General features: G+C 41.7%; 1 protein-coding gene across 2 annotated transcripts in view; it reads left to right on the plus strand.

Moving 5' to 3' along the window:
* Positions 1-20,799, plus strand: part of USP48 (ubiquitin specific peptidase 48) — an 82,934-nt gene that overhangs the window by 48,299 nt on the left and 13,836 nt on the right. For both annotated transcript variants that reach the window (XM_049771961.1, XM_049771962.1), the window contains exons 12-22: positions 740-937; positions 3,510-3,624; positions 6,392-6,522; positions 7,409-7,480; positions 11,172-11,296; positions 11,498-11,620; positions 12,063-12,124; positions 12,558-12,668; positions 13,247-13,377; positions 13,529-13,635; positions 17,497-17,601. In XM_049771961.1, the coding sequence (XP_049627918.1) occupies positions 740-937; positions 3,510-3,624; positions 6,392-6,522; positions 7,409-7,480; positions 11,172-11,296; positions 11,498-11,620; positions 12,063-12,124; positions 12,558-12,668; positions 13,247-13,377; positions 13,529-13,635; positions 17,497-17,601 (1,280 nt within the window). The remainder of the gene's footprint in view (positions 1-739; positions 938-3,509; positions 3,625-6,391; positions 6,523-7,408; positions 7,481-11,171; positions 11,297-11,497; positions 11,621-12,062; positions 12,125-12,557; positions 12,669-13,246; positions 13,378-13,528; positions 13,636-17,496; positions 17,602-20,799) is intronic.

Raw genomic sequence — 20,799 nt, forward strand, 5'->3', positions numbered from 1 at the left:
AAGGCAAATGCCCTACCCACTATACTTTGCTCCCTAATTGTGGCCTTTAAGGATTCTGGAAATCACTGTGTTTTAATTTTGTTTTCGCAAATTAAAAGAAGTCATTATAACATGTTTGGATTTCTGTGTCTTCAAATTGTTGATAATTTTGTTCAGTGTACATCATAGAAAAAAATTTTACGACAGCTTTTTGGAAATACATGTACTGTATTTAGGCAGGGAAATTAAATGCCCGTTCATTGATGCCCATATTCAGTCTTTGTTGAAGGAAAGCTCAGTGGTTGAGATTTGTTTGTAAAAGTGCAGCTGTTTAAATTTCTTAAAATTCAGTCTGGCTTCTCACTGAAATTTTTAGTTTTATATACAAAGTGTTTATGAAATAAACTTAGCAAGGGATCAAATTACGTGATTTGGGAGCCAGCAAGGAGCACAGCTTGCATGTAACTGACAGTCCTGGGTTGCTCTTAGCAAAGCTCAGTTGTGCTGTCAAGATCACTCTGTAGATAGTTCGCCAGCCAGTCTCTGAGGGCAGCGTGCAGACTGATCCCCATTGTATCCAGCTATCATGCCCCCAAAGTGTTGGTAGTTAATGGAGATTTTTGTTCTATTCACCAGGACAGCATCCTTAAACAGTGCTTCTTCTGATTCTATTCATCTTTGGATGGCATTTATATTGTCTTTGAAAGAAAATAGAGCACCTCATCAGAAACTGAAACTACATGAGTCCTTTTCTTTTCAGAGCCTTATGAATTTGTTTCCCTGGAGTGGCTTCAGAAATGGTTAGATGAGTCTACACCTACCAAACCGATTGATAATCATGCATGCCTGTGTTCCCATGACAAGCTCCACCCTGATAAAATACCAATTATGAAGAGAATATCTGAATATGCAGCTGACATTTTCTACAGTAGATATGGAGGAGGACCAAGACTAACTGGTATGTTAAAGATGTCTTCTTTTTATTAAAATTATAAGATTATAATTATAAGGGGCCATAGCGATAGCATAGGGGTAGGGCATTTGCCTTGCACACGCCTGCCTCAGGATGGCCCTCGGTTCCATCCATGGCATCCATATGGTCCCCCGAGCCTGCCAGGAGCGATTTCTGCACACAGAACCAAGAGAAACCCCCGAGAATCACCAGGTGTGGCGCCCCCCCCCCCCGAAAACAAGATTATAAGATCTTTGTCAGCATTTTTCTCAAATTTTGATGAATCAAAGATTATACTCCTCAAAAAACGATTTGGTTAACTGAAACAACCTAAACAGCATTAAGAATGTGGCATATTTGGGGCCCGGAGAGATAGCACAGCAGCGTTTGCCTTGCAAGCAACCGATGCAGGACCAAAGGCGGTTGGTTCGAATCCCGGTGTCCCATATGGTCCCCCGTGCCTGCCAGGAGCTATTTCTGAGCAGACAGCCAGGAGTAACCCCTGAGCATCACCGGGTGTGGCCCAAGCCCCCCTCCCCCCCCCAAAAAAGAATGTGGCATATTTGAACTAATGACTCATTGAGTATTACAGTTTTTATTTTCAAGACATCTTTTTCCAAAGTTGTATTTTGTAACTTGAAACTTTCATTTACATATTTAAAAAAATTTTTTTTTTGTTTTTATTTTTGGGCCACACCCGGCAGCGCTCAGGGTTTACTCCTGGCTCTGCACTCAGAAATCGCTCCTGGCCGGCTAGGGGGACAATATGGGATGCCTGAAATTGAACCACCATTAGTCCTGGGTCACCTGGGTTAGCCACTGTCTTGTCTCTTTTAAGCCTTTGATAACAAGTCCTATACTTCCTTTACATATTGTTTTCTAACTGGGATCTGAGAAATGTTGAATATTGGGGTCGGGCGGTGGCGCTAGAGGTAAGGTGCCTGCCTTGTCTGCGCTAGCCTAGGACGGACCGGACCGCGGTTCGATCCCCCAGTGTCCCATATGGTCCCCCAAGCCAGGAGCGACTTCTGAGTGCATAGCCAGGAGTAACCCCTGAGCGTCACTGGGTGTGGCCCAAAAACCAAAAAAAAAAAAAAAAAGAAATGTTGAATATTGAATGTTTTGAATGGAAGTTTCTTATATTTATATATTATATATAATATTATATTTTAAAGATCAGAGCTATCTATATCTAGATAATATCCAGTTTGTGTTCTCTTTGCCTTTCTCTGAAAAAGTTTCATGAGGTATCCATAGATGAGTGAATAAATTATGACTTACAGTAACACTCTCTTTTCCCCTAATATTTTCTGATTATGTACGTAGTTACTGCACAATGCCCATGTTTAACTATGATTCAGGATTTTTCTTCTACATTTCTAGGGGTGTTGGGGTATGTGCTGTGAGTGGCCAAAGTGATAGTATAGTTCATAGGGTGTTTGCTGAGTAAAGATCCAAGAGTAAACCCCAAATACCAACCACCAAATGTGGCCCAAATTAACTTCCATACCCCAGTATTTTTTGAATTTTTAACCAGTAAACGATGCAATGGGATGTAAATAAGTCGTTCTTTCTGTTTGCTTGTTTGTTTTGGGGTCACACCTGGCAGCACTCAGAGGTTACTTCTGGCTCAGTGCTCAGAAGAAATCAGCCTGGGCAGGCTCGGAGTACCATGTGGGATGCCAGAAATCGAACCACCATTTAATCTGGATTGGTCACGTGCAAAGCAAATGCCCTACCTCTGTGCTATCTCTCCAGCCCCATAAGTCGTTCTTAATACAGTAGTTTCAATCATTAAATGTTAAAACACCAATCCACCACCTGTGTGACCTTCCCTCTACCAGTGTCCCAATTTCCCACCCACCACTTGAGCCTGCCCCCTTGTAGTCACAACCAAATTTACTTCATATTGTTTGTAACAATACAAAGGCAAATGGAATTATCAAGATTTCAATCTATTAAGGTTTACCTGAGAGAATTGTTTTATCCATGGTGTTACTAAAGTCATTCAGGATTTAGTAGACTGTAGTTGATACTAGTTGAACCATCAGTGTTACTGTTTAGGCTCACTGAACTTGATGTTCCTCTTTTCCTGTGATCATTCTGGATTGACTTACTGAAATATGAAATGGTCAAAATCGGCAATGGGGTGTTTAACTCACCGTTCATGTGATTTCCTAGTTAATCTTTTAACTATTGTTTTCCCTTCACATTCCTGTGGTTTGAAGTGTTTGAGTATATGACATGCCTCTGACTCTGTTGTTAACAGTACTGGTTTTACTATAGTCATAGTTACATCGTCCATTTCCTGCTGCATTCATTTGATTATGCTCTTGGAAAATTTCACCTAAGCCTTGTTAAATATCCTAACTTGTTGAAAATATGTCTTTCACATATTAAACCTTTTCATTTCAGTATTTTATATAACTATCAATGTTACTACCTTGAAATCTCTGTAACCAAATAATGGAGACCCTACAGTAGTTTTCTGTCCTTTATATACTTGTGACTCTCATTTAGAATTCTTCATTTTCCTTATATATGTGAATGAAACGAATATCCTTTTATTCTCTCCTAGTGAAAGCCCTGTGTAAGGAATGTGTGGTAGAGCGCTGTCGCGTGTTGCGCTTGAAGAACCAACTAAATGAAGATTATAAAGCGGTCAATAATCTGTTAAAAACAACAGTAAAGGGGTATGTTATCTTGTATGCTGCTTGTGAAAAAGCTCCTTAAGAAACTGTGTTTTAAAAAAGAAAGTGTTTCAGCTTGTTATAGATAATATTTGGATTTTTATTTATTTCTTTATTTTTGGGTTTGGGGCCACACCCTGGGACACTCAGGGGTTACTCCTGGCTAGGCGCTCAGAAATTACTCCTGGCTTGGGGGACCATATGGGTCCATCCTAGGCCAGCGCGTGCAAGGCAGACGCCTTACCACTTGCGCCACTGCTCTGGCCCTAGGAGATTTGATTTTTGAAGAAACAGTGAATGGTGTAATGTTAAATTTTGCATGATTTTTTACTTTTACCAACAAAGCTAAGTTTCTCATATGGCTTTGTGATAATTTTTCCATTTTCATTATTAATACAACTAGATCCTTGCGTCAGAATCCTGACTATCAATAATCTGTTAAAAATAAAAATAATAATAATAAAGGAGGGTCCAGAGCGATAGCACAGTGGTAGGGTGTTTGCCTTGATGCAGCTGATCCAGGACAGACCTCGGTTTGAACCCTGGCATCCCATAAGGTCCCCCGAGCCAGGAGCAGTTTCTGAGTGCAGAGCCAGGAGTTACCCCTGAGCATCACAGGGTGTGGCCCCAAAAGTTAAAAATAATAATAATAATAATAAATTGGGATGTTATCCTGTATCCTGTAAGGTGCCTTTATCAGAGGCATCTTAGAGGAGTGTGTTAACGAAACAGTATGTTAGCACATCCTTATCAGAAATGTCTGTCGAGTGCATTTGTAGTATGTGCATATATAAGCCTGAGGCATCTTAGAGGAGTGTGTTAATGAAACAGTATGTTAGCACATCCTTATCAGAAATGTCGAGTGCATTTGTAGTATGTGCATATATAAGCCTGTAGTATGTCTGGGCTCAGAACACAATGGGTCAGTTAATTATTCTGTCCGTTGAAGTGTTTGTGGCAATATTCTTTCCAAGTAGATAATAAGCTATCGTATTACATTTGATACCCACAACCTACTAATGTGTTTACATGTGTATGTATATATTAGGCATGGATATGACTGCCTTCATATGCACTGCTGTATATGGTAGTGACTAGTGACCGTTAAAGAATGACTATTCTGTATGATGGTCATGTATGTAAAGGACGGTTAAGAAAGCAGGAAATTAAAATTTTCTGAGATAAATATCTGGTACCTGTGCTATCTCTCCGGGCCCAGTTTTTTTTTTCTTAATCTTTATTGAATACCATGATTAAAAGCATGTTTGTAGTTGGGTTTCAGTCATAAACAGAACATTCCCCTTCACCAGTGCAACCTTCCCACCTCCAATGCCCTCTTCCCTTCTCCACCCCTGCCTGTATTCGAGACAGGAGTAGAGCAGCTAAAACTTACCCCCGGGCTCGGAGAGATAGCACAGCGGTGTTTGCCTTGCAAGCAGCCGATCCAGGACCAAAGGTGGTTGGTTCGAATCCCGGTGTCCCATATGGTCCCCTGTGCCTGCCAGGAGCTATTTCTGAGCAGACAGCCAGGAGTAACCCCTGAGCACCGCCGGGTGTGGCCCAAACACCAAAAACAAAACAAAACAAAAACAAAAACTTACCCCCCAAACTAGGTATTCAGTTCCTTATTAATTTGGGGGGGGGGGTGGTTGAGAGGCAGCAATATGTCATATTCTGTAGTGCTCAGGAATCACTCGTAGTGATGCTGAGTGGACTTTATTTGAAGCCAGGAATTTTTTTTTTAACTTTATTGATTGATTGGTGGTTGGTTTTTGTGCCACACCTAGTAGTGTTCTATCAGTGGTTACTATTGGCTCTGCACACAGAATCGCCCGGCAGGCTGGGTGACCATATGGGATGCCAGGAATCAAACTGGGTCTCCCTTGGATCGGCCACATCCCTGAGATGCCAGGAATTAAATCCTGCTTGGCCACATGTAAGAAAGCATCTTAACTTTTGTCAGTGGGGTAAATAAGTCTGTTTTTTTTTTTTTTTTTTTTTTGGTTTTTGGGCCACACCCGGTAACGCTCAGGGGTTACTCCTGGCTATGTGCTCAGAAGTTGCTCCTGGCTTGGGGGACCATATGGGGCACCGGGGGATCGAACCGCGGTCCGTCCAAGGCTAGCGCAGGCAAGGCAGGCACCTTACCTTTAGCGCCACCGCCCGGCCCCTGTTTTTTTTTTTTTGTTTTTGTTTTTTTTTTGTTTTGTTTTGTTTTGTTTTGTCGTTCATGTGTGTGTGTGTGTGTGTGCGCGCGCGTGTGTGCGCGGGCGCGCATGCGTGCTCGCGTGCTTTCATGCTTTGGGCCACACTGGCTTTGCTCCGGACTTACCTTTTGTTCTGTACCCCAGAATCACTTCTGGTAGGGCTCAATGGACCATATGTGATGCAGGTAATCAAACCAGGGTCAGCTGTATCTAGGACAATTGCCTAGCCACTGTACTATTGCTCTGACCCAAGGAGTTTTTATAAAATGATGTGTAGGGCAGGAGAGATTGCACATCGGTAGGACACTTGCCTTGCACGTGGCTAACCCAGGACGGATGGTGATTTGATTCCCAGCATTCATATGGTCCCCCAAGCCTGCCAGGGGTGATTTCTGAGCACAGAGCCAGGAATAATCCCTGAGAGGCGCCAGTGTGACCCCCCCACAAAAAAACAAAGATGTATAACAGTTTGCCCAATATTTTTTCATTGTGATTTTTACTTGGGAAACAGGGCAGATAGTATGAAACAATATTTGTTTGATGTAAAGTTCTCTGTTCCACAGCAATGAAGGATTTTGGGTGGGGAAATCGTCCTTAAGGAGTTGGCGCCAACTAGCTCTTGAGCAGCTAGACGAACAAGACAGTGAAGCCGACCAAAGCAATGGGAAAATGAATGGCAATACCTTAAGTAAAGGTAATGTTTTAGACCTGTATGTAGTTGTGGATTTAACCACAAGATTTTTTTAGCTATGTCTTTTCACAAGCACTTATTATTAAATCTCTTAAAAATGTCTGTGAACAAACTGACTTTTTAAAACTGCACCAGAGGTTTACCAACACATCACTTGCTATACTTTGCCTTTAGGATCTATTGTTGAAATCCTGAAGGGAAATTAAGGCAATTTCTGTCACCCCCACTCCACTCCCTCCCTCTATGGAACCACATCTATTGATGCTCAGGAATTGATTATTGCTGGACATGTTAGGAGAAGCCATGAGTGATACCAAGAATTTTTAGGGGTCAGCCTCATGTAATATAACCTCCATATTTTCATAAAATCTTTCAGGTACATACAATGAAAGTGTGATAATATAGTGAGGCAAAAGTATAAAAAGCAGATTTGAGTTGAGCAATACGAACAGGAATAGGTTCTTCTTATATGATTGATAGTGCAGGTTAAATGAGTCCTTATTAAGCACTAAAGTTTTCTTAAACTTTAAATTCTGCTAGAATAAGAAGGTGAAATTGCTATGACATGCAGATGATTAACTTGGTTATGACAGTGTTCTGAATACCTTGATTGGAATTCATGGGACTATTTGAAGTGGTTTAAGATAGCACATTGTCTTGCATAACCTAAATCTTTAGAAGTTAATTTGCCATTTAGATATGTTACTTTCCTTTTATGGATAAGAACTATAAAGAACACATCATACCAGAATTATATAGAATTCACTGGTGTCTATGTTTTAGAATATTTTAGTGTTCTTTATTCAGAATTGTGCAAATTCGTTCTCTTTTATTTTGAACTTTAAATATAGCTGCCTGAGTAGTTATTACCTGGATTCTTTTTGATTAGATGAATCAAAAGAGGAAAGAAAAGAAGAGGAGGAAGAATTAAATTTTAATGAAGATATTCTCTGTCCACATGGTAAGCATAAATCTTCCATTGGTACTGTGACATCAGGAGATCCTAAATATTTTGTTAAATTGATTTACGTTCTTTGACTAGATTATGGTCTAATCTAGTTCAAATGGCACCACTATCAGTTAGCCACTTTCTAACCTGTATTGAGGATGGGGGGGACACAACTTGATGCAGTCTGTTTCTGGTAGTGCTCTGTTACCTGGATCAAACCTTGGAGTTCTGCATGTAAAGCTTTTGGAGCCACCCTCAGCCCCATAAACCATGTTTTTTGTTTGTTTTTTGACCACAGCCTCTGTTAATTGCTAAATGGTAAAAAAAAAAAAAAAGCGAAGGGGGGGGGGCTTCTAGAACCCAGAGCAGCAGGTATATGCATTTACCTTGCATGCAGCTGACCCATGTTTTATCCTGGCATCCCATATGGTAACTTGCACACTGCACACACACACACACACACACACACACACACACACACACACACACACACACACACATGCATGCAGCTGACCCATGTTTTATCCTGGCATCCCATATGGTAACTTGCACACTGCACACACACACACACACACACACACACACACACACACACACACACACACACACACACACACACACACACACCCTTCTGTGTGTAAAGCATGTGCTCAGCAATTTGAACTGAATTTTTTTGTGGGTGAAGGGTCCAATCAAGGATGGAGCACAGAGCATTTGTGACAGCAATGCACTTATCTATTAAATAATAATTTATTTTAGCACCATGGTCACAAGCATGTTTGTAATTGGGTTTCAGCCATAAAACACACATTCCCCATCACCAACACAACTTGCCAATGCCCCCTATTTTCCTCCTCCATCCCCTTACTGTCTTTGAGACAGGCATTGTATTTCTCTCATCATCATGGTAGTTGCTAGTGTAGTTATTTCTCTAATTGCACTAACCACTCTTTGTGGTAACCTTCGTATCATGGGCTGGCCCTCATCTCTATTGTCTTTTGGTATTATTACTATACTGTCCTTTATTTTCCTTAAATCTTACTGATAAATGAGACTATTCTGTGTTTATCTATCTCCCTCAGACTTATTTCACTCAACATAATAGTCTCCATATCCAAGCACGTATAGGCAAATTTTGCAACTTTATTTATTTTCTAACATTGTGTTAGAGCATCAGCCATGCACTTTTTAAATCCTTTTTTTTTGTTTTTGTTTTTGGTTTTTTTGTTTTGTTTTGTTTTGTTTTGTTTTTTGGGTCACACTGGCAGCGCTCAGGTGCTGGCTCTGTGCTCAGAAATCACTGCTGGCAGGCTTAGGGGACCATATGGGTGCCAGGATTCAAACCACTGTCCTGCATGAAAGGCAAACACCCTACCTCCATGCTATCTCTCCAGCCCCAACTTTTTAAATTCTTTTTTTTTTTTTTTTTTTTTTTTGGTTTTTGGGCCAGTGATACTCAGGGGTTACTCCTGGCTGTCTGCTCAGAAATAGCTCCTGGCAGGCACGGGGACCATATGGGACACCGGGATTCGAACCAACCGCCTTTGGTCCTGGATCGGCTGCTTGCAAGGCAAATGCCGGGCCCAACTTTTCAAATTCTTAACTATTGTGGGAGCAATGCTGCCTGGTTTGAGACCAGTGCCTCTTGTTTGTAAATCATGAGCTCATTTAACTTCCTCTCCCTCCAATCCTGCATAAAGCAGGGAGCAGCACTCCCACTGAGCTTGCAAAAGAAAGGTAAGCATCATGTAACACGGGCAAAAACTTTTTTTTGTTTGTTTGGTTTTTGGGTCACACCCAGCAGTGCTCAGAGGTTACTCCTGGCTCTGCACTCAGAAATTGTCCTGTCAGGCATGGGGGACTATATGGGATGCCGGGATTGCAACCACCGTCCTTCTGCATGCATGGCAAACGCCTTACCTTTATGCTATCTCTCCGGCCCTGCTCTTTTAATGGTTTTCGTTTTTGTTGTTTTTTTTTGTTTTTTGTTTTTTTTCGGGCCACAACCTTTTGATGCTCAGGGGTTACTCCTGGCTATGCGCTCAGAAATTGCCCCTGGCTTGGGGGGACCATATGGGATGCCAGGGGATCGAACCATGGTCCTTCCTTGGCTAGCGCCTGCAAGGCAGACACCTTACCTCTAGCGCCACCTCGCCGGCTCCGCTTTTAATGTTTTTTATAAAAAATCTTTTCATGGGCCCGGAGAGATAGCACAGTGGCGTTTGCCTTGCAAGCAGCCGATCCAGGACCAAAGGTGGTTGGTTCGAATCCCGGTGTCCCATATGGTCCCCTGTGCCTGCCAGGAGCTATTTCTGAGCAGACAGCCAGGAGTAACCCCTGAGCAACACCAGGTGTGGCCCAAAAACAACAAAAAAAAAATCTTTTCATTGATTGTGGTTCAATACTGATAGTGGTTTTCCCTGAGTACAAATTCCAGCACTACACCAACCTACTGGTGAGTCTCCCTCCCACCAAGGTAACTTTTAAAACAAAATTTATTTAAACTGTTATGATTTACAAAATTATCCATAGCTGTGTTTCAGACATACAGTGTTTCAGGACCAATACCACCACCAATGTCAACTTCCTCTACTAAAAACAAAAACAACAAAAAGGCCAGAGCAGTAGCACAGCAGTAGGGTGTTTGCCTTGCACGCAGCCAAGCCAGGACATACCCTTGTTTGATTCCCAGCATCCAATATGGTCCCCCGAGCCTGCCAGTAGCAATTTCTGAGCACAGAGCCAGAAGTAACCCCTGAGCGCCGCTGGGTGTGGCCCAAAAACAAAATCAAAACCTCTCTCTACTGGGGCCAGAGCAGTGGTGCAAGTGGTAAAGCGACTGCCTTGCCCGCACTAGCCTAGGATGGACAGTGGTTCAATTTCCCGGCGTCCCATATGGTTCTTAAGCCAGGCTCGACTTCTGAGCGTATAGCCAGGAGTAACCCGAGTGTCACCAGGTGTGGCCCAAAAACCAAAAAATTAAAAAAACAAAACAAAACAAAAAAAAACTACCATATATTCCGGAGTATAAGACGACTTTTAAAACAAAAAAAAAATCAACCAAAAATCGGGGGTCATCTTATACGCTGAGTATATCCCGAAAAAATGTTTCACTATGTCACTAAACGAAAACTGTCTGAATATTGCCACAAAACGAACTTTCCAACTCGATCCTGCACCAATCACTTCAAGGCTGCTCGGACCACCTTTCTAACTCAGCCAATCCAAGCAGGCTCTTGATGCATGCAAATTAGACAATGTCTGGACCCAAATCTACACTGTCAAAAGCCTGCTCAGATTGGCCAGAGTCAGAGAGGAAGTCTATTCCAGTATAACCCTTGAACCTTTGCTTGATGTGATTAGCTCACTGTGGTACATACAGTTTCAGCACAGGAACGTTCTGTCTTATACAGCAAATATAGGCCAAACCTATGTTTTAATTGCAAAATTAGGAGGTCTTCTTATACGCCGGAAAATACGGTACCTCTACCAATGTCTCAAGAGTCCATCTCCTGTCACCACCTCCTTCCCTCCAGCCTGCCAGCATAATAGGCCCATTTTTTATTGTTTGTTGAAGTTTGGGTCTCCTGATATTATTTTTGTTGACTCTGGCTTGGATATTTAGTTCTATCCTTTCTTAACATCACCAATACACGTGAGACCCCTTCCCAAGTAACATTTTATAATATATTTTATTAAACAGGAGAGTTAAGCATATTTGAAAATGAAAGACGACTTGTTTCTCAGGAAGCATGGAGCAAGCTGCAGCAGTACTTTCCGAAGGCTCCTGAATTTCCAAGTCATAAGGAATGCTGTTCACAGTGCAAGGTATGACACTGGACTGACATGGGGATGGGGTGCCTTACCAGCCTTCTACATTGGTACACCGGGAGGGCTCATACTGTATTTTCAGTGGCTTGGCAGCAAGGAGGCAAGTTCGTCACTTTCCGTCAGTAAGCAATTGATTGCTTCTTTTCTTTCTTTCTTTTTATTTTATTTTATTTTATTTTATTTTATTTTATTTTACAGATTTTAGAAAGAGAAGGGGAAGAAAATGAAGCTTTAAATAAAATGATTGCAAATGAGCAAAAGACTTCTCTTCCTAATTTATTCCAGGACAAAAACAGACCATGCCTCAGCAATTGGCCAGAGGTATAATGCTTTGTACAAAATTTGTATTATCTTATGCTTTAAAAAAATCTTCCAAAATTCCTGGGAAATTTTTAGGCTAAACCAGAATTGCTCTAACACTTGTTAATATGCTAATCTGGGATTTTCTCATTTGATTTTTGTTGTTGTAGATGGGCATACTTCTATTTTCAAGAATAATATCTGAGGGGCCACAGAGGTAGTACATGTGGGTAGGGCATTTACCCTGTATGTGACTAATTAGGGTTCTACATATGGACTCCTTAGCATAGACCCAGAAGTAATCCCTGAACTTTACTTGGTGTGGCCTAAAACCAAAAAATAAGATTTGAATAAAACAAACCACAGATATTGAAGAAAAAAAAAAACATTTTCCCTATAGGATAGAGTTTAAGAATACAGAGAACTAACTAATGGGTATTTTTTTCTGCTTTTTCTCTTTTAGGATACTGATGTCCTGTACATAGTGTCACAGTTCTTTGTTGAAGAATGGAGGAAATTTGTTAGGTAGACCCCCAGAATTCCTTTTATTTCCTTTTATATAGGTTGTTTCTGGTATTATTGGCAATTTATGGATTCTTATTTTTATACCTTTCTAGTACTTTTGTTAGCATAAAATAATGCTGAAATGATGGGGCCGGAGCTGTGGTTTAAGCATTAGGGTGTCTACCTTGCATGCACTAACCTAGGACAGACCACGGTTCAATCCCACAGTGTCCCATATGGTTCCCCAAGCCAGGAACAATTTCTGAGCGCATAGCCAGCAGTAACCCCTGAGCGTCACCGTGTGTGGCCCAAAAGAAAAAAAGGAAAAAATTCTGAGATGATCCTGGCTATTCCTTACTTATACACTTTTAGTTATATTTAGTTTCAAATATCTTAGAAGCGTTTTTCATTAATGTAGTGTACAGACAGACTGATCCACCTTTCTCATTGCTAGAAAACCCACGCGGTGCAGCCCTGTGTCAGCAGTTGGGAACAGCGCTCTCCTGTGTCCCCATGGGGGCCTCATGTTTACATTCATGTCTATGACCAAAGAAGATTCTAAACTGTGAGTTTCTTCCCTTCATGTGGGTTTTTTGAATCTAATAACCTGTTTAGTAATTTTCTCATCTGTTTTCAAAGTTAAGTCTGTTAGGAATATAGTCCTTTCAATTTGTGCCCTTTTCCTCACAAATACTCCCCAAAGCCCTTTTCTTTGCTCTTATTTAGCCTGAGCCCTTTATTTCTTCCTTCTTTATAAATGTAACTTTAGGGGATAGAGCGATATTATAAGTCATCTCTAACATAGTAAATAAGTGTCTTCAAAATTAATCTTGGAGTGGAGTGACAGTGTCGGTGAGGCATTTGCTTTGATTCACCATCCCATGCATTCGCCTGCCTCATCCACCGGGAGTAAATGCCTGAGCTCAGCCAAAAGCCAAACCAGATTACCTTGGGTGAGACCCAAAAATGTAGCCCTGGACCTCTTCCGTGCCTTTGTAGCATCCCTTCATTATTGACAGCCTAGCTACTTTCCCCTCTATATATCATGTGTTGAGTTTGATTACGTTGATTTAGGAAACTCATAGATATGTTTGTCCTTTCAGTTTCTGTGTATCTTAATGCATGTTGTGTTTTTTTGCACAGTATAGCTCTCATATGGCCCACTGAGTGGCAAACGATACAAAAGCTCTTTGTTGTGGATCACATAATTAAAATCACCAGGACTAAAATTGGAGATGCAAACTCTTCAGAAACACAGTATATTTCTGAGCCTAGTAAGTGTTCATATCTCTCTTGAACTTTTTTTGTTACTTTTTTTTTGCATGTGATTTTTAATTAAAATCATTGTTATGTTTTTTAGATCTTTATTTGTATGGCAGTAATTCCTCAGGCACTTCTATTCCCCCCCCCCCTTTTTTTTTAAAGACCTCTGTCCAGAATGCAGAGAAGGCTTATTGTGTCAACAACAGAGGGACCTCCGGGAATACACTCAAGCTACCATCTATGTCCATAAAGTTGTGGATAATAAAAAGGTACTAATACTTCTTGTTGCCAAGACAAGGAATGATTGAGCTTGCCTTGTTTGTAATTATGGGGGCCACTCTGGGTACTGCTTGCTGGCCATCACTCATGAGGAGAACTCGGGGCCAGATAGCTAGGGTTCAATTAAAAGTCTTAAACATGTAGGGTAAAATACCTGTAAGTGCACCAGGTGTCTAGTTTCCTAAAGGGTGTTTGTTTATTTGGGAAATTTGGGGGGGGGGTTTGGGCCACACCCAGCAGTGCTCAGGGGTTACTCCTGGCTGTCTGCTCAGAAATAGCTTCTGGCAGGCACGGGGGACCATATGGGACACCAGGATTCGAACCAACCACCTTTGGTCCTGGATCGGCTGCTTGCAAGGCAAACGCCGCTGTGCTATCCATCCGGGCCCTATTTGGGACATTTTAGGATAATGGGGGGGGGGGGGGTGTTGGTATATTTTCCTTAACTATTTGGCATGAGAATTTAAATCAGGGACCAGAGCAGTGGCATAGCGGTAGGTACTTGCCTTGCACGTGGCTGACCTAGGACAAGCCGAGGTTCAATCCCCCACCAGCGTCCCATATGGTCCCCTGAGCCAGGAGCTATTTCTGAGCGCATAGCCAGGAGTAACCCCTGAGCACCAGGTGTGGCCCAAAAAACAAACAAAAAAAGAATTTAAATCAATTTGAGTATTGAACATGAAAAGTTATGTGTCTGGGTTTTATTAAGTTGTAAATATCATACAGAAATATTTATTGAAGGATAGTGTGGGCTCGGACTTAGTGTTGGTTCCTATGATGGTGAACACAGGGAAGATTCCTGGCCTGAGTGCTGGAGTGGTAGTACAGCAGGTAAGGGCAATTGCTTGCTTCTGATTGGCTCATGTTTGATCCCTGGTACCCCATCTAGTCCTCCTGGCCCTTCAGGAAGAAGCTCTAATCACCTCTAAATGTGGCCTAAAACCAAACAAAAGAAATGTATCTGTATATGTGTGTGTGTGTGTGTGTGTGTGTGTGTGTGTGTGTGTGTGTGTGTGTGTGTGTGTGTGTGTTTATTAATTCGACCTTTTTCTTGGTCAATATAAACCCAGAAATTTATTGGATGATCTCACACAGGAAGATGTGTGAGGTTTATCTTGTATACGGTAATATCCAACATGTGTGAATATAAAGCACTTTATTGGTGACTAATGTGGGAAAGACTGAATTTTTATGTCATTTAATTAAAAATTTTGCATGTGGCCACTGATGGCCAGCATATAATGGACTTCAGCTAACGACCCTTCCAAGGAGTCGTAATGATTTGGGATGATGGACTAAATTCTGTCATTCTGTTTAATATTACAAGAATTGGGAATTTAATTCTAGGTATAAATGTAAACCAATGGAGAGTTTCAAATAAGGTCATGGTACAATCTGATTTATGCTCTGAAAAGGTCACTATGGCTATTAATTACTGAATCACTGAGGTCATAACAGGAACACAAAAAGCCAGTTTAAGTCTCTTGGATTCATCAATAAGTGTAAGTGAAGTTGACATGTTTGGATAGATTTTCGAGAAGACTTATGTTAGCAGTGACTTGGATATTAATATAGCAGTTTCATTAAAGACAACGGGGAATATATTTTAATTATTGATAGCTACCAGGGGCATTGGTTTGGAAGGATAACATGCTGCTTACTTTCTAAGCAGTGATTTTTCTACCTCCCTTCCAGACTGGTCCTAAAGCGTGTAAGCCTTGGAAGCCATTACTCTGCCCATTAAATTTAGGATCTTGTTCATTATTTTGGTCGAAGGAGATAATTTGTCTCAATTTTCTCCTTAAAACCTATTAAGAACATATATGTGGGGTTTGGGTAGGATGTTGACCTTTCATGTGGCTGACCCAGGTTTGATCTCCAGCATCCCATATGGTCCTCTGAGCCTGCCAGGAGTGATTTCATGAGGAAAACAAGAAAAAACTTCTAAAGCAATGGAGCAATGCAAGACACCATCTCAGGCCAAAATATATTCCAATACATTAGTCTGCAGTTGGTTAAACACAGTTATCTGACTTTTTGTTTTACATTAGAAAAAATATTTTAATACTTTTCCTTTAATTTTTAAAATTTATTTTATTTTTTGGTTTTTGGGTCACACCCGACAATGCTCAGGGGTTAATCTTGGCTCTATGCTCAGAAATTGCTCCTGGAAGGCTCAGGGGACATTATGGGATGCCGGGATTTGAACCACTGTCCTTCTGCATGAAAGGCAAATGCCTTACCTCCATGTTATCTCTCTGGCCCGTTTTTTTTTTGTTTGTTTGTTTGTTTGTTTGTTTTGGGTCCCACCCAGCAGCACTCAGGCATTACTCCTGGCTCTGAGCTCAGAAGTCACTCCTGGCAGGCTCGGGACCATATGAGATGCCGGGATTCGAACCACCATCCTTCTGCATGCAAGGCAAATGCCTTACCTCCATGCTATCTCTTCGGCCTTAGTACTATTTCTTTAATATGAAAAAAAAAAGTCACATCAATCAAATAGTCTTAAACGAAAGCTCTGTATGTGAAATGAAAATGCGTTAACCTGATTGCTCATATAAAGGGGGCGTAACACTGTTAATGTGAAGTGGTTAGTATATGTTCTCCTCCCCTGCACTCAGGCTCAACTGTGGGCAGCATTCACCTCATAAGACACACAGACATTTTCCTGGGGTGGGGGGTATCTTATGGTACAAAAAATACAGTATGTATTAGTATTTTGTTTAAAAGATGTGACACTCTTATCCCTGGCAGAGCAATATCACATCGGTGGGAACACCACAATGTACATTTTGAGAACTGTTGTGCACCATGCACTCTTTTTTTTTTTTTTTTTTTTTTTTTTGGTTTTTGGGCCACACCCGGTAATGCTCAGGGGTTACTCCTGGCTATGTGCTCAGAAGTTGCTCCTGGCTTGGGGGACCATATGGGATACCGGGGGATCGAACCTCGGTCCGTCCAAGGCTAGCGCAGGCAAGGCAGGCACCTTACCTTTAGCGCCACCGCCCGGCTCCGCACCATGCATTCTTGAAGTACTGTCAATGCACACTGCAGAGGTGGGGGCATCCAGTTTAGTGAAAGTTGTATTTATTGAGGATGTCTCCCATAGTAGAATAACCTGGCACCTAGGCAGTGTACAGTAGGGTCGAACACTTGTGTTGATGCTTGCGTTGTTTGTGGCTGACCCAGATTTCTTTCCTGATCCCCCAGGTGTGATCCTGAGCTCAGAGTCAGAAGTAAACCCTGAGTACTAAGTTTCTACCCTAATCCGCCCCCCCCCCCCACAATAAACCTATGGTATGAAAAATACCGTTTAATTTTTTTGTTTCTTTTTTGTGGAAACAAATCTGGTGTTGGTCAGGGTTTATATCTGGCTTGTTACTCAGGATTCCCAGCTTGGGTACTTAGGCACTGTGTCATGCTATGTTTTGAGCAATGGAAAATATGCACTATAGGGTATTGACCTATCTCTTTGTCCCCAAGTTTTATCTGAGGTGACCTGTGACTTCTGCTCTTTAAAATTTAAAGAATTTAAAAAGAATATTAAGTGCTTTTGGGAAACTGGAACATCATTTAACTTAGCACCAAATATTAAGTTGTGAGAGTGCTTCTATAGAGATTATTTACATTTCTGGTTGCCAGGTTAAATATAAGAATAAATCATGTAGCAAAAATAAAGGAGAGGGCAGAGAAACCTTGGGTTTTGGTTCTTCTTTGTCTATTCCCCCATTGATTCAGTTTCTCCCTTGAAACAGGTGATCAGTTGAGGCCTCCACACTCTCCCTCCATAGCATGCCTTTCTAATTTTTCCTAGGGCTCGACCTACTTCTCTCTTTTCCTAATGTATTCAGGTCATGAAAGATTCTGCTCCAGAGTTGAACGTGAGCAGCTCTGAAACGGAGGAGGATAAAGAAGAAGCAAAACCTGATGGAGAAAAGGATCCAGATTTTAATCAAGTAAGTGTTGGTGATGCTCTTTGGGGGTTTCATTCTGCTTTGCTTTTGATTTTTTAATTTTTTTTTTTTTTTTTTTGGTTTTTGGGTCACACCCGGCGGTGCTCAGGGGTTACTCCTGGCTGTCTGCTCAGAAATAGCTCCTGGCAGGCACGGGGGACCATATGGGACACCGGGATTCGAACCAACCACTTTTGGTCCTGGATCGGCCGTTTCCAAGGCAAATGCTGCTGTGCTATCTCTCCGGCCCTCTGCTTTGCTTTTGGACTAGACCCAATTGTTGTACTCATTGGCCACTCCTGGCACTGCCCAGGGATTGAATCAATCGTTCTCACATACAATGCTGAGCTGTGTTCCTTTGAGATTTCTATTCAGCCCAATAATGGATCTTTTACATATGAACAGAATCTCAACTTTTCCTTTAACAATAAAGTATGTAGTGTCCACTTCAGTATTTACTAAAACTTTTCAGGTCTTTAATTATGGTGTTAAATGACTAGATCAGTAGTTTCTTAGCTTCTATTGTAATGAGCTTAAAAAAAAAAAACAGGGGCTGCAGAGATAGCACAGCTGTAGGGTGTTTGCCTTGCATGGGAGGGACCCAGAAGGTCCCCCAGTCTACCATGAGTGATTTCTTTTTTTTTTTTGGTTTTTGGGCCACACCCGGCGGTGCTCAGGGGTTACTCCTGGCTGTCTGCTCAGAAATAGCTCCTGGCAGGCACGGAGGACCAATATGGGACACCGGGATTTGAATCAACCACCTTTGGCCATGGATCGGCTGCTTGCAAGGCAAACATCGCAGTGCTATTTCTCCCTTACCTCTGCTCTTATTATTTGGTTGGTTCTGTGTTTTCATAGTAGTGGGGAGGAAATTGTCTTCAGAACTGGAAATGATTTAAGAATGTTCTTTGATGTATGGTGTGTTTGTCTTAGTTTCTCAAAAAGCCTGAACATTATGTTCCAGGACATTCTATTTAGATATTAAATTCATGAAAGTGGAATTCCTACTTAAATTAAAGTTTACTTCTAGTTTTCCGAAATGCTGTGTAGTAATTTTTTCTTTTTCTTTTTTCTTTTTTTTTTTTTTTGGTTTTTGGGCCACACCCGGCGGTGCTCAGGGGTTACTCCTGGCTGTCTGCTCAGAAATAGCTCCTGGCAGGCACGGGGGACCATATGGGACACCTGGATTGGCTGCTTGCAAGGCAAACGCCGCTGTGCTATCTCTCTGGGCCCTGTGTAGTAAATTTATGGTTCAAATTCTCCCTGAAGTAGTCAGTGCGTAATAATAGCCATCTGTTATATATGCTGTCAAGCCAATATCTGGGCTTATTGGCCTGTATATAGACATGACAGTGTCACTTAATTTTTTTTTTTGGGGGGGGGTGTTGATTCATACCCAGCAGCTCTCAGGGGTTACTCCTGGCTCTATGCTCAGAAATTGCTCCTGGCAGACTCGGGAGACCATATGGGATGCTGGGATTCTAAACTCCATCCTGCACGCTAGGCAAATGCCTTACCTGCATGCTATCTCTCCGGGCCTGAACTTGGTCGTCTTGTGATAACTGTTATGTGTATTTTCTACATCAGATACAGTTTTGTCAGCATCAGATTCGTTGATGTTCTTAAATGTTAGTTGTATAGACACCTAAATGAGGTGCTGGAGCAGTAACTCAATAGGTACAAGCACTTCCCTGCACATAGCTGACTTGGGTTCTATCCCCAAACCCATGACCTGTCAGGTCCTACCCCTGAAAGGGAGCCAGGAGTCAGCCCTCAACCATGTGGGATGTGGCCCAAACACTAAGACAAAAAAAAAAAGAAAAAAGAAAATTCCTGGATTTTGTTTCAGTGGTAAAGCAAATGCCTGGTATGAGCAAGACCTTGAATTTAAACGTTGATTGATACCTCGTAGTCCTCGAGTACTGCAAAAAGGAGGGCTATGAAATTAAAAATAAAAGCAGTTATGCCACAGAACTGTTATGTTATGGCATAACATGTTATGGCACAGGCAGTAAGGCATTTGCCTTAAACACACTAACCTAGGACGGACCGCAGTTTGATCCCTTGGCATCCCATGGTTTCCTCAAGCCAGGGGTGATTTCTGAGCACATACCCAGGAGTAACCCCTTAGCGTCACCAGTTGTGACCCCAAAATAAAAAAAAATGAAATAAAAGCAGTTAGATAAAATTTTCTAGAGAACAAACACATTTGTGCCCCAAATTTGCTGGCAATGATTATCCTGTTTGGGTTGAAATGAATACTTTAGCCAGCACCACAGCACCTTCGCATTTAGTGGGAGCATGTAGACTTTTTGGTTTATGGTCCACACCCAGTGACACTCCTGACTCTACGCTCAGAAATCGCTCCTGGCTTGGGCGATCATATGGGATGCCAGGGGATCGAACTGCGGTCTGTCCTCGGTCATGCATGCAAGGCAAACGCCCTACCCCTGCACCACCACTCTGGCCCGTGTTGGTGTGTTTTTGTTTTTTAATTAAATGAGCATGTAGACTTTTACAGGAATGTTATTCTCTCTGACTTATAGGGGATATGTTCCTGTGTAAACAATACCTTTGTTTCCCCTTTCTTTTCATTGGGGGTGGGTTTGCCTCCTAATTTGTTGCTTCTTTGTCCTGCCATTATCTTTATACAATCTAGTTTTCAAGGCAGACACCTATAAACCAATTTTGGGTGACTTTCACCTATAGATGTATTTGTATGGTGACACCCATTCTGATTTGTCTCCAGTGCTTTACTGACAGTACCATATTTTTTAAAAATTAACTCTTAGTAGTGTTACTTAAGAATAATTTGTAGCCACTATGATCAAAATAAAAATTATATTAAAAAAAAAGTTAAAAAAAAAAGAATAATTTGTAAATCCTGAGGCCAGAGAGATAGATAGCATAGCTGTAGGGCATTTGCCTTAGACGCAGAAGGTTCGAATCCCAGCATCCCATATGGTCCCCGAGCATGCCAGGAGTGATTTCTGGGCGCAGAGCTGGGAGTAACCCCTGAGCACTGCTGGATGTGACCCAAAAAACAAAACAAAACAAAACAAAAAGAATCATTTGTAAATCCTAACAGAAGACTTAAGAGTCTTCTGTTGGGGCCAGAGAGATAGCATGGAGGTAAAGCGTTTGCCTTTCATGCAGGAGGTCATCGGTTCGAATCCCGGCGTCCCATATGGTCCCCCGTGC

This window comes from Suncus etruscus, chromosome 4, assembly GCF_024139225.1.
Source record: "Suncus etruscus isolate mSunEtr1 chromosome 4, mSunEtr1.pri.cur, whole genome shotgun sequence".
NCBI lineage: Eukaryota > Metazoa > Chordata > Mammalia > Eulipotyphla > Soricidae > Suncus > Suncus etruscus.